Source organism: Prunus mume, linkage group LG8, assembly GCF_029339155.1.
Source record: "Prunus mume cultivar Tortuosa linkage group LG8, ASM2933915v1, whole genome shotgun sequence".
In the NCBI taxonomy this organism is placed as follows: Eukaryota; Viridiplantae; Streptophyta; class Magnoliopsida; order Rosales; family Rosaceae; genus Prunus; species Prunus mume.
This window is the reverse complement of record NC_142705.1, coordinates 16,486,608-16,499,563: the sequence shown is the minus strand read 5'-3', so window position 1 is coordinate 16,499,563 and position 12,956 is coordinate 16,486,608. Positions and strand designations below refer to the sequence as shown.

Sequence of the window (12,956 nt, the reverse complement as noted above, 5' to 3'; positions counted from 1 at the left end):
CCACCATAATAACTCTACACCTCTCTCTTATTGACACATGGACAACATTAGTTTTTACTTCCGAATTTTTCCATTACATTTAATTAGTGTAAACCAGCCGAAATTTTTTTTTTCCGTTACATTTAATTATTGTAAGATATTAAACTGCACCACAGCAAATAAAAATGCATTTCAGTTCAATAGGTGCAAAAAAAGTTCAATAAATTGAACTATTAAACTAAACTATTGAGCAACCATTGCAAATGCTCTTAGAGCATCTCCAATAGTAGTAACAAATTAAACTCTTCGAATTAAAGTTTGTTGATCTATGTGGCAATTTGGAAAGGCTTATTTCTTACTTTAATAATTTATGTCCTAATAAACTATTCAATTCAATTAATGCAATGTTATGAAAAATAATGAAGAATACGAAAACATGTAAAGATTATCAACAATTGAAGATTATCAAACAAACCTCTCACCGCTGGTCTTGAGTTCAAGCTCTTCAACATTATGATTGAACACTCGACAAATGCTCTCAATATGCACCTGACAAACAATTCGCACAACCTATGCAACACCAGAATGCACATCACACTATGTTATTACTATATTAGATATAGTAGCATGCTTTACAGAATGCACATCACAATATGTCCTGAGTTTTTCTTAGATATTTGTGTTGACAAATATTGTGGGAATAGCGTACGGAAGAAGTGTTTAAGAATGAATGGTAATGAGGGGATGGATACTTCAAGGTGAGTATGAATACACTATCTTTCAGACCTTATTTGCTCTTACAACTTGTGTGCAAAGAGGTTAAGCAAATAAGCCATGTGGATATAATGAAGCGTAGCCTAAACTATATGTTGTCAATGTCTTGCACAACCAAAGACAACCCCAAAAAAATTTTAGAATTTTAAAAAGGATACTCAAGATTCTTAGTAGCTAAATCTACATAAAATAACCTCTAGGGTTTTACTTTGTGAAACTAGGTGGAGAAAAGTTGGTAGTTTGTACCCTTAAATTAACCAACAAAATAGATTGGGGGCCAAATTGACAATTATAACATAGTTAAGGGGGCCAAAAAGACATTTTAGCAGGAAAAAAAACACAATGGGCGGGCCGCCCTAAAAAGCCCACTTAGGCTTGGTCCAATAGGCGGGCTCGGGCTGATTCCTTTCAAACCTCGACCCAACCCAAAAAAAAAAAAAAAAAAACTCGGCCTCTACCCGAACCCAAAAATTTAGGGCTGGCCGATGCCCCCCCACACCATCTATCTCATCAAAGAAAGCATGGTGAATTGGCTTTTGGCTTGTTGAATTATTATTATTTTTTGGTCAACACTAAACTTCATTCTAAGCCGAAAAAAGCACGAAACTTATAAAAAGGAAAGTTGTTCAACTGAATACTACCCAGCAAAGAAAACCTCCCACTTAGAGCACTTCCACTACAGAGTCCAGTCTAGGCAAAGCCAGCCCCCCAACGTTGAAGAAACCCACTCCACTGCACAAATCCAGCCTAGACGGATGGTGGGCTCCACGAAGATTGGGCATCCCACAGCAAGAATAGCCCGAGTCGTTGCCTAAGGGCGCTGACGTTAAAAAATTCAGAATCTTTTTTCATACATACCTAGCAATTTTATATTATTATTAATCTCATACATCAAAATAAAATTAATCTCATGTGAATAGTAATTATCTTTGAATTGCTATGACAATAGGTGGAAAAGCAAAAAAATATTGCTAGGTAGGCACTATTCATGTGAATAGTGCCTACACTTGCTTGCCCTTTCCCTTTGCCATGACATCATGGGTGAAAGTGCTCTTAGCCATAAAAAAAAATATAAACCAAGCTTTTGGGTTGTTGAATAAATCCACAAAAATTAATTCAATAGCAATTTCCAATTCTTTGTCAAAAATTTAACAATTCCATCATTTTATTTTAAGTTTCTCAAATGCCACATTTGAAAATATCATCCAGTTCTGATCCTTTTGTTGACAGGATTTTTTGTATCATATCAGCAACAAATGTTCGTGCTGCCTAATAGCAAAATCCCAATAGGGATACTTAGGGCCCATCCGGTAACTTTTTCGGAGATTGTTTTCTTAGAATATTTTCAAAGAATGAAAACAAGAAAGCAAATTTGCATTTTCAAGAAATGAAAATGCGTCTGGTAGATTAATTAGAAAACATCTTCAGAAAACAACAATAAAAACGTGTCTGGTAGTACAATTTGAAATAATAAATGTGAGTTCTTTTTATGAAAATGTTTCCTATGAGAATGAAAACAACTTTTTTCTGTTTTCTACAAGTACACATTTATGAAAACATTCTCAGTGTCTTCTGTTTTTGGGCTACCGAACGTGTTTTTATCTCATTTTTGTTTTCTGAAAATGAAAACAACACCTTAAAATGTTACCGAACGGGGCCTTATGAATCATGTTATTTTGTTGTAGACTGAGATCTCAAATAAGACTAGTAGTAGTGGATTATATAAGCCTTCACTCGCCTATGCAAGAATCAAGCAGAGCTAGCTTGGTTGTACAAAAGATCATCTCTCTCCAGATAGCTGTTACCTTACACAAATTTGGTTATCTTGTTTCTTTCTTTTTGGTTATGTTTGTGTTCGTGCTGATGTAGCCAGATAGCTGTTACATTACGTACACTTCAAGCAACTCAACTGCAAAAGAGATTCTTGCTTCTGCTCAAAAGAATGATTCATCCAAACCCACTCTGTACAACTCTACCTGCAAAATGATAAAGATATGTTAAATGTCCCTTCTGTTTTTCTGTTTTTTGAACTTTCAAAAAAGCGTTTTTGCCGATCATTTTCTTCATTATTATATGGTTACCTAAGATAACAGACCCTGTAGAAGTGTTTTTCTCACTATTACTTTAAATGCAAACAAAGAATCCGTCAAAATGTTTCAACTATCCCCACTATTAGTTGCCAAGCTTTGAACCAATCAATTTGAACAGTAGCAAGCTAGCCGTGCAAGCAATTCTATGCATTATGTCATATCACTAATTAAACACTCATTCTTTAAACTGAAAGCTATGGGTGTAAAGAGATTTACCTTCCAGTCATGGCTTATTTGATGAATTTCACAATTTATATTCCCGATCCTTATATGCATACATCTTGACTATAAAATTATTAATGTAAATATGTGTGTGTGTGCGCGTGCGTGTTTTATATAGAAAAACTTAACATCAATCTTCAAGAAAGCTGCTTTGATTTACTAAAATGAATGTGTTTTTGAGAATAAATCATCAACCACATTCAACGACAGAGCAAACACAATAAAATCATACCTTTGCTTTGTCCTGATATTACTTCTCGTGGATGCAGAAGTATGACCTCTTTTATCTTTCGCGTTGCTTTTCTTGGCTTTGGATTTTGAGGCCCCTGTCATATCATCAGTTTAGTGCAAATGTACAATACAACTATGTTAAGAAAAAGCTACGGTTGCTTACTTAAACTACCTCTTATGTTAACATTTGGCGATTGAACTTCAATATCACCTGGTTCTGATTCTGTCAACTCACTAGAAGTACCGGAATATTCTTCTGACTCAACAAGTCTAGATTTTGACATGTCATCCACAGACTTGGTCATCCCTTCGATAGAAGGATCAACGACTTCCCCATCTGTTTCTATACCAAATACCCAAGGTTAGACAATAACCTCAGAAATTCAGAAGCATAAAACATGCATGGAACAAATTCTTTAGTACGACATCCACTGAGTTCAGCATGCCACAGCAACGACATCCATCAAAGAATATAATAATCCTAAAATCTTGAACACCTTGATAAACTGTGAAGTCTGAAGGACCAACTATCATGTTTGATCCTCAGAATCAGAACCTTCTTCAGAAATGATCATAATTCCATATTAGAGCACCAAAGCATAATCAGCACCAAGCATAAGTTGATTTCGTGCTTATAATTATATTCCAATTCCATTGGTTATTACAGTAACTTGATTAAGCATAAATTGATTGCACTAACCTTCAGAAATATCGGATTCTGAACTAGCATCACGAGCACTGCTAGTAACCACAAAACCTTCCATGCTGCTGATCTTTTGTTGATGAATTTGGGCATTTCTTGCTGTCAATTCTTGTTCCTTCTTTTCCAAGTGTAACTTGTTCAGCTTATCCTCAAACTCCTCAATGCACATTTTAACTTCTGGTTTTGCAAACTTCTTGCCCTGTTTCAGAACAATTGTAAGAAAAAGAGAACTGAAGAAGATTTGATAATTCTATAAGAGGAGACGATTCAATACCTTATTTATTATGTTTCTAAAGTGGTCCATCACAGAATCCTCCGATAGGACGTGCTCATATGTCTTGAATGACTCTATGAGTTTTTTCATTCCCTTTTCAGTGAATGCCAGCTGAGAGAGGCAATAAGAAATATATTCCCATTGTCTGATATCTGCAGCAATAGAGTGGCCCAAAACCAAAAAAACTACCTTTAGTGAGAAATTTGAGTAATGGAAAACATCAACAATAACTCAATTTCCTAAGACAGCATTGGGAACAGACTTCAATTGTTGAAGAAAAACACAAAAAAAGTGTTGCGCTGACATTTCAGAAAACAATAATTACAGATAGGGTGTTAGTAGCTTCCATATCCTAGGCATGATGTTACATATAACAAGCTGCATCAACTAAACCAGGGAATACAGCATAATAGCCTTCTGGTCTTGGAATATCATTACTAAGCTTTTTCATGTGGAAATAAGACTCAAACAGACATGGATAATAAACATACTACAGTTTATTTTCCCTTCAACTTTCTAGAAGGCCCTGCAGCCCACAAATAGAAGGGGAATAAGCATCACACATTGCTGATGAAGTCCATACTTAAGTACGCACACCTCTTTTAAACAAAACAAACCAAAGGGAAAACTGAAAAAACCAGGTTTCACAAATCACTATCTCATCAGGAACAGTCAACGAGGTCAATGTGAAAACTTGCGACGATCAAATAATGCTATACACTAAGCATATGCTTAACACAAATAAAGGTCATTATCATTTTGCACCCTAAATTGTATGACTGCCATAAGTTCAAAATTGGCAACACAAAAAGAACTACCAAATCATAATATTTTTTCAAAAAAAGGGGAAGGAATACCTGTAACTCCACTAAACCTATTGCAAAGCTTTTCAACAAGAGCTTCCATTTGCTTGTCCTGGAGAAATACCCAAATAACATAATACCTTAATAGGAAACAAATAATTGCTAAAGGAACCAGACTGAAATAAATTGTACCTTCTTGATGGAACCGATCAAGAACTGCATGATGTTGCAAAAAGACTCTCTCTTCAGATTCTGGTTGGATAACTTTCCAAGTATATCTGGAAGAAGATTATATATAGGATTGCTACCTGTAGCAAAAATTGGGGTGGAAAAACCTTACTCTTTATCTAGAAGGAAATTCCACAAGAACAAAAGATAAATGAAAGTGTCAAAACAGAGTAACTGGATGCATATCAGAGTTTACCTTTCTTAGATAACTCATTAAAAAACAGTTTTGCCAGGTTTGAAATCCTCTCATCTTCATCTTCTAATCGTACAGCCATTTCATTTATGTAGCCTTTAACCTGATCAAGAAATAGCCAAAATTAGAGACCACCTATCATAGCAAATAAAAAGAAGAAGCAGTATTGCCAAGCCTCTCAAACCTTCATCATGTCATTTAGTATAAGGTGTGAAAGCACCAAAACAGCATTCTTCCTAACAGAAGCTGAAGGGTCTTGTAACCTGGAATACATATTCTCTGTCCATGGTTCTAACAGATTAGGGAACCGAACTGCCAAGTCTCCAAGACTAATAGTGCAATTAGAACGAACAATTTCTGATGGTGCACTCTCCACGACTGTGAAGAGAAGCTGAAGATTTGCATCACTGGAAATTACACTTACAAGTCAGAGACCATGTTTGAATGTTCTAAATAAATCCATGCCCACCAACATACACAGAGAGAGAGAGAGAGAGAGATATCTCACCAGAAATTTGCATCGATAATCATAAACCGACATAAAGCAAGCATTGCAGACACTTGTAGTTCTGGGTACTGAAAGGATATGGCAGGTAGTCAATCTATTGAATTAGTTATAAATGAAAAAAGAAAAAAGAAAACAAAGAAGATATAACTAGGAACATACAAACTATACAAAAGAATTGCACTTTGTACTGTCTAAATTTTAATAATAATAATAATAGATACACACATACTATATTGTAACTATATACAGGACATCCATCCAAAGTTTTGGAATTAAAAATAAAAATTAATACATATGATCTTATATGTTCAATCACCTCCAGAAAGGTATTTTTCTTATATTGACTAAACATTAAAGGATGAATTCATTATCATAATTCAAATGTCGTAGAAAACAAAAGAAATTTCCATTTCGACGTACACTAGTAGCCAATCCTCTGTTTTTCTTTTTGGGTAGGAGTGAGGGTATTGACTGAATTATAAAGAATTTGATAATAAATTCAAGTGTTGTGGAAAAGCAAAGAAAAGCAGGGGAATCACCTTTTGCATCAAACTAAAATTTCTACAAAGTTTTGACAAGAATTGTGAACAATGTCCAATCAAATTCTTGTCAGTGGAACCACCACAAACTATTTCCTTTTCTGCTTTTTCAGAGAGTGTGTCAAGTAGTGCATCTTCAGAAGCAGCAAGTCCAAGCTCAGCATTGATACCATTTTCCTGTAGGATGGCACCATAGAAGAAAAACATTTAAATGTACAATATATGTTATAGCACCAATCAATTTGGAAAAGAATACTGAATGGTTGCTAATAACAGTACCCTATTTCATTGATGATTCTAATAAAAACCAATCTCACCTTAGGGGTACCGTTACTGTGCTGATCAGTATCTATCTTCTCTTTCCGAATTTTCTGTTTCTGAACTTTCCGAAGGCATGATTCAATGTATACGAGATGGTTCATGGCAATATGACTTATGACAAAGAGATATCTGCTAAGTTTTGCAACCTGAACTGTGGTAAGTATGCCAGCACTACCACTGGTGATTTCACTCTGCAACTCCTCACCTCCACTACATTCAAATACAGAACTTAGGGATTTCTTCACAAGATTGGAAGCTAAAGTTTCCGGAGTAGGATGAATTGCATATATAGCAGCTATGGCTTTGTCAGCAGCAGCATACCATATGTTTTCTGGAAGCCAAAACCCAGTAACTAAGCTCTCTAAAATACTAAAAACCCGGCTTCCATTACTAGACAACAACTTTTTCCTATCTTCTTCAGACAATCTCTGGAGAGCAATGCATGCTGTCCTAGCAAGTAAAGGTTCCATCTTAGCCCAACGACCAAACCCAATATCAATAATGTCCTGTAAATGAGAGCCAAGAACTATACTGGATGATTTTGCTGCCATGCAAAGGGCAGACAACGCACCACAACTTTGCTCGGCAGTAGTTCCACTTACATTGAAGCAAAAGAAATCCCACAATGCTGATATCTGCAAAAACAAACACCTCGTAAGAAAGTTGGCTCTTTAAATAATGGGGAGACAGAATAAGAGATTTCAACAATGAGAAGAGATTTTTGGCTTTTAAAAATTGGTGAAAGATTTCAAAACTGAGTTGACTGAGAAGCACCACTGAAACATGTGAAAAAATAACATAGACCCATATTCTAAAATAGACACTGAGGTTGCCTTTTGGTATGAATCTTTTTTTCCTTATCTGTACGAACTGTGGAAATCACAATCGGATTCCATTTTATGTGTATGCATATACTTGCTTGTTTAGGCTAAACCATGCAGGGAAAATGTAGCTGCACATGATAGCAAGCCTACTACAAAGTTTTTATAAGAACCCACTTGGTAAGGGGGAATGGAAAACCCTTTTTTCTTTATTAAAATCACTTTATTTAAAATGTCAACCAAGTCATAAAGATTTACATATTTAATATTTGGCTTAGTTGACATTTTATATTAACCCAGGTATTACAAGCATGCCACCAAAACAATTTTATAATTTACTTGAAAATACTTGGCTTGGCTTCTACTTGCCTAAACTGATATTTTTAGACCCATAGTCGAGTCAATTTTGGCAAGCTGAAAACATCAAGAAAATGCATATCTTTTCATGCAAAATAAAAAAATTATTATCGCATAAATAGAAGCTTTCAACAAACTTAAGCAAGACTGTGAGAACTGAAAAGGACATACCGCACCAGAGGATATATCACCTTTAGACACCAAGGCACCAACTATAAACTCAAGAGCAGCTAGGTCTCCAATATTTGATTCTGTGGCAAGATTCATAAGATTCTTGGCTGTTTCTACTGGGCTTTTCTTTATATAAATTGTAATGAAAGCATTTTCCACAGCTTCATAGATGGATTTGTCCTGAGAAAATACCTACAAACCCGAGACACATTTAGGATCCTATACATCTCATGAACCAGCCAACAATCAAATCTAGAGTTTGTTAATCGAGATTGAACAAATAGGAAAATTATTGACCCAAATAAAACATTGTATCATTATTTCTAGAGCTTGAGTTAAAATAAAAACATACCAGTGGCAGCATCTTACGGAGACATGCTTCTGAGGCATCAATTTGAAACTGCTTGCACCTCATTAGCAAATGTATTGTGTTCTCAACATCAGTCGCAGAAGACGATGCCATCAATTGAACAAGTGTTGGTATTGTGGCAGATATACACTTTGAAAACCTTAATCCAGCCTCAAGTGATGCTACCAAGGCCCTAGTCTGCTCTAAGTTCCCTACATCTGGCACAGAGCCATCTTTCTGCACTATATTTTGTTCCATATCAGGCAAGCAACTATCAGGCAAACTGTCCTGCTGCTCCTTAGTCACATCTGCATCTGCATCATCAACCTCACTATCTCCAGTAGTACAATCATCAGATGGTAACCTGTTCTTTTCACTTTCTGAAGATATATCTGGTTCAAGCTCTTTCAGCTTGTTCTTGTACTGTTGTAAGGTTGCTTCAAACGAAGCTATTCGAAGTTGTGGACCAAATGGGTTATGCTGTAACATCATAATAAGCAAATTTAGTGCAGATTTTCTAACCATTGCACTCTTATCCTCCAACCTCCCAGAAGCAACTTCTGCAAGCTCATTCCACAAGCCAATTGAAACAGAATGCTCTTCACATAGTTCAGCCCAAACCTGAAGAACCCGACTCCTTGTATAAGCTGAAACATCTCGACACCGCTCAAGCAAAATTTCCAACATGGCATGCTTGGTTCGAAGACGAACAGATTTAGAACTCACTTCACCTTCAACATCCTGAAAAGCCTTTGCAACAAGCTTTCCCAAGACCCCAACAAGAGCATTCCTTATCTTATAAGATTCCCCACCAAAATGTGGAACAATGAGGCCAATGTTGGTAGACACCAGTTTAGGTAGCCGATCAGAAAGTTCCACCAAAAACCGACCAACATTTTCAGCCCCAACAGTATCCTTGATGTAGTCTTTTGGATTCGTCCTCCCTATTTCTCTGATAAGAGAACTGGCTAGACTTCCATCTGCATACTTCTTCTCTGCCCCAGCAACCGCATCAGCAATGTGGGTGACAACAAAATCATATTTGTGAACTAGATGCATGATCGATGCACATGATTGTGCCATGTACTGGTATTTTGTGGCACAAGTCCCAATTATACGACACAAAGCATCTTTTGTGTCGGTGTCTTTCAAAAGTGCAGCATTCTCAAACAAAGAAAATGCATTTCTACAAAACCCCAAATCAGGAAGGAAAAAAAAATCAATTTGTAATTAACCAGAAAGAAAATATATAAAACTAAATCTGATTGAATTGTAGTAGTTATCCAACTTACTTGGCAATGAACGAAATAAAATTTTCTTCCAAGCCTGATGAACCAAAGAGCAAGGCAAGCTTGATCTCTAATGAATTAGCAATCAAATTAAGTATGCGGCCTCTTTGTGGCTCCCAATTCCATGTGTTCTTAGGATGCTTCTTCCTGGTACTTGCTGTGACCTAAGTCCAAGCAAAAGGCTTCAACATCTTGGCACAAAAACTGGCAATATCGCACTCAATATATACATGTTTATAACATTTAAATTTATGTGTGCATGCTTGCACACAACATATACCGTGTTAAAGTAGTAGAAACAAATAGAGAGCGAGATAAAGAGATATGTAGGAAAAAGAAAACACCTTCACATTGTTGTTGGAAGTGATATTGGACTCCTCAGTGAGAACAACAGTAAGGAGGAAGAATGTGTAGATTTTAAAAGCATTACGATGTGATGCAACCCGATCCAGCACTGGAGTGACATCATCCTGACCTTGAGAAACCCGTGATAGTGAATCAACATTTGGGAGGAGAACACTGAGATTGGACCGAAGACTCTCTAGAAGATTAACCTTACAAGATGGGGGTAGATTATTGTAACCCCGAATCAATGAGTACACACGATCAAACACATCTTGCTCTTCAATACAAAATAGCTCCTTATCAGAGAGATCAAAGGATATGCCTGTTGGTGCCACAAAGGAAGACAAATTCAAAAACTGCAAAATTTTAATCTCCTCATACTTAGTTGTTCTTGTAATTAGAGTATTTCATTTTGAATCAGATAATACAGTTGACTGTTTGTCCTCTTATATTTGGGATCAGAATACGCGCATTCTCAGTCCTGCTTCCCTATTAGAATTTAAAAAATAAAAAAGAAGCCATGCATACAATGGTTTTGCAAGCAGATACATCAATTTTCCATATAGCCAAAAAATTGTGAATTTCCAACTCCAGGAAGCCAATACTTACAATGATTCTTGCTTAAAACCCAGGAAAAAAAATTGTATTTGTTAGAATAAATAAATTCGGCTAAATCCATTCTCGTTGGTTCAATGTTCTTGAATTCAGTTTGAATTTCAAATGTTTCTGCTTTTCTTACTAATCCCCACCACACTTTACCTTTTTCTATGGTTTCCTTAACAATAAAATCAGCATCTAATTGGTCGACTTGACACTTGAGGTGACCAAATGCTAAACATTCAGAATTAACTGAACCAGAAAATTATAGGAGAGGGATCCACTTCTTATGCACATCAATTTCTTTAAAAAGCAGGACTAGTGAAACAGTATAATTTGGAACTCGGAAGGTGAATTTTCTCGGCAACCAAACGGATGTTAAAGTTGGAAAATGCGGCAGATTTAGTAAAACTGCGTGAGGGAGAGAGAGAGAGGGAGATACCTTTGACGAACTCTTCGAGTTCAGAGGGACGAAGAGAAGCGATGTCGAGCGGGTTCCGAGCGTAGAGGCGATTGTCTTCGTGTTCTTCTTCTAAGGCTCTCAGGCTTTGGGGAAACACAAAGGAAGGAGCCATAACACACAGACTGAGAAGTTCTCTACGCTATTTGCTTCTTCTAATTTGCTCCCTCTCTCTCTCTCTCTCTCTCTCTCTCTCTCTCTCCACAGATTTCAAATGGAAATGAAAATTTTTGAACGAGCGGGAATTTTTTGGAGAGAAAAAACCACAAATACCCCCGCATGGCTGCGCCACGTGGCATACCCGTTTTGGGCATGGTAAGGAGCGCTTAGCTGCCACATGGCATACCAGCTTAGTTTGGGTGACCAGTTGTGAAAAAATTTATCAGGTGGTTTTTCTTTTTCTTTTTTTCGATTTCAAATTGTGGAATTACCCTATGCATAGGATTACTGAATAAAAATCATTCCACTACCTATAGTAACTTCCAGTTTTACTGAAACTCCATTGGAAGTTGGAACCTTGGCGAAGTCAGTTGTCCAAGCCAATTGTGAAACACCCAGTGGTTAATGTAGTCAATGTGATAGAGGATAATATTAATTACTATATGTGACAGATAAATTCGATTTTTTTATTTTTATATTCCAACTTTGTACTTTAATTATCCTTTTTAGTAAATATATTTCAGATATAAATTTAGCAAACATATATACTTAAACAAAATTAAATTTGATTAATTCCAAGACAGATTGAAAGCATGAGTAACAACATAACATGTTTCAAAGGAGTGAAATTTCTTCCGAGCGTCCATGATGCCGATGCGTCCTTGCAAATCCTCAGGTTTCATGAGAAGAAGTGAAGATTAAAAACACTATACATGGGCAAATAATTAGCCAAAACAAACAAAATGTTGCCCGTACATTCGATCTAATACTAGCTAGATTTCATAATATAATACAAACAAGAATTGTAAACGAATGACTAATACAGGTATTGGAGGTTACGAGTATTGGATGCCTATAAAAGGCCTCTCCTCCTTCACATTTCAACACACTACAATCAGATTTCTCTATTCTCATACTTTCATATATTCCATACTTTCTATATTATTTTTGGGCAACGGTTCTGTGGCTTGGAGATTTCTATCCGACTGTGAACGTGCTCATAACAAACCTTAAGCCTACGTATTGGGGTCGTATCTTGGATTCTTGTAGACCGTCATTACCTGCACTACACGTAGGGAGGCTACAAAGGTTTAGAACAACGTCTTTGATGTGCTTTCACTATACCAGGCTTACAGTTCTTAATCTTAACTTTTTTATGTATTTATTTATTTGTCTCTTTATTTTACTTTATTGTTTAATCTTTATTTTATATATTATTTATATCTAAAAAATTTTATATGAATTTTTTAGAAAAGAAAAATACCTTTCTTTTAATTACAAAAGTTTTACAAAAAAGGAAAAACCACAAATTTTTAATAACAATCTAAAGCCTTTGTATGTTAAAATTATTCTTACTGTATTTGTTGTTGCTATAAGTTTCTCCAAATCGTAAATACTCTCTATCTTCATTAGCTGCATTTTCCTATTATTGCTTGTCTATACGTTTTTCAAAACTACATCTTTAAAGTCCAAAGTTAAGGGTTTTCAATTATTGAAAAAATATAAATAAAAAAAAGGGTCAACAACACGTTTTCATAGTCAA

General features: G+C 35.9%; 1 protein-coding gene across 2 annotated transcripts; it reads right to left on the bottom strand.

Annotated features, from left to right (window-relative positions):
- Nucleotides 1-2,447: 2,447 nt before the first annotated feature.
- Nucleotides 2,448-11,445, bottom strand: LOC103339312 (condensin-1 complex subunit CAP-D2). 2 transcript variants are annotated; one of them, XM_008242580.2, is made up of 17 exons: nt 11,237-11,445; nt 10,197-10,519; nt 9,856-10,016; nt 8,567-9,749; nt 8,215-8,406; nt 6,862-7,500; nt 6,545-6,721; nt 6,006-6,073; nt 5,682-5,904; nt 5,501-5,600; nt 5,269-5,384; nt 5,131-5,188; nt 4,274-4,425; nt 3,997-4,198; nt 3,469-3,639; nt 3,298-3,391; nt 2,448-2,729 (listed from the first exon to the last, which is right to left on the bottom strand). In XM_008242580.2, the coding sequence occupies exons 1-17, from the start codon at nt 11,367-11,369 to the stop codon at nt 2,726-2,728; spliced, it is 3,996 nt and encodes a 1,331-aa protein (XP_008240802.2). In that variant the 5' UTR covers nt 11,370-11,445; the 3' UTR covers nt 2,448-2,725. The 2 variants fall into 2 exon arrangements, with proteins under 2 accessions (XP_008240802.2, XP_016651475.2); XM_016795989.2 differs by having other exon boundaries at nt 3,469-3,633.
- Between the last annotated feature and the right edge of the window lie 1,511 nt (nt 11,446-12,956).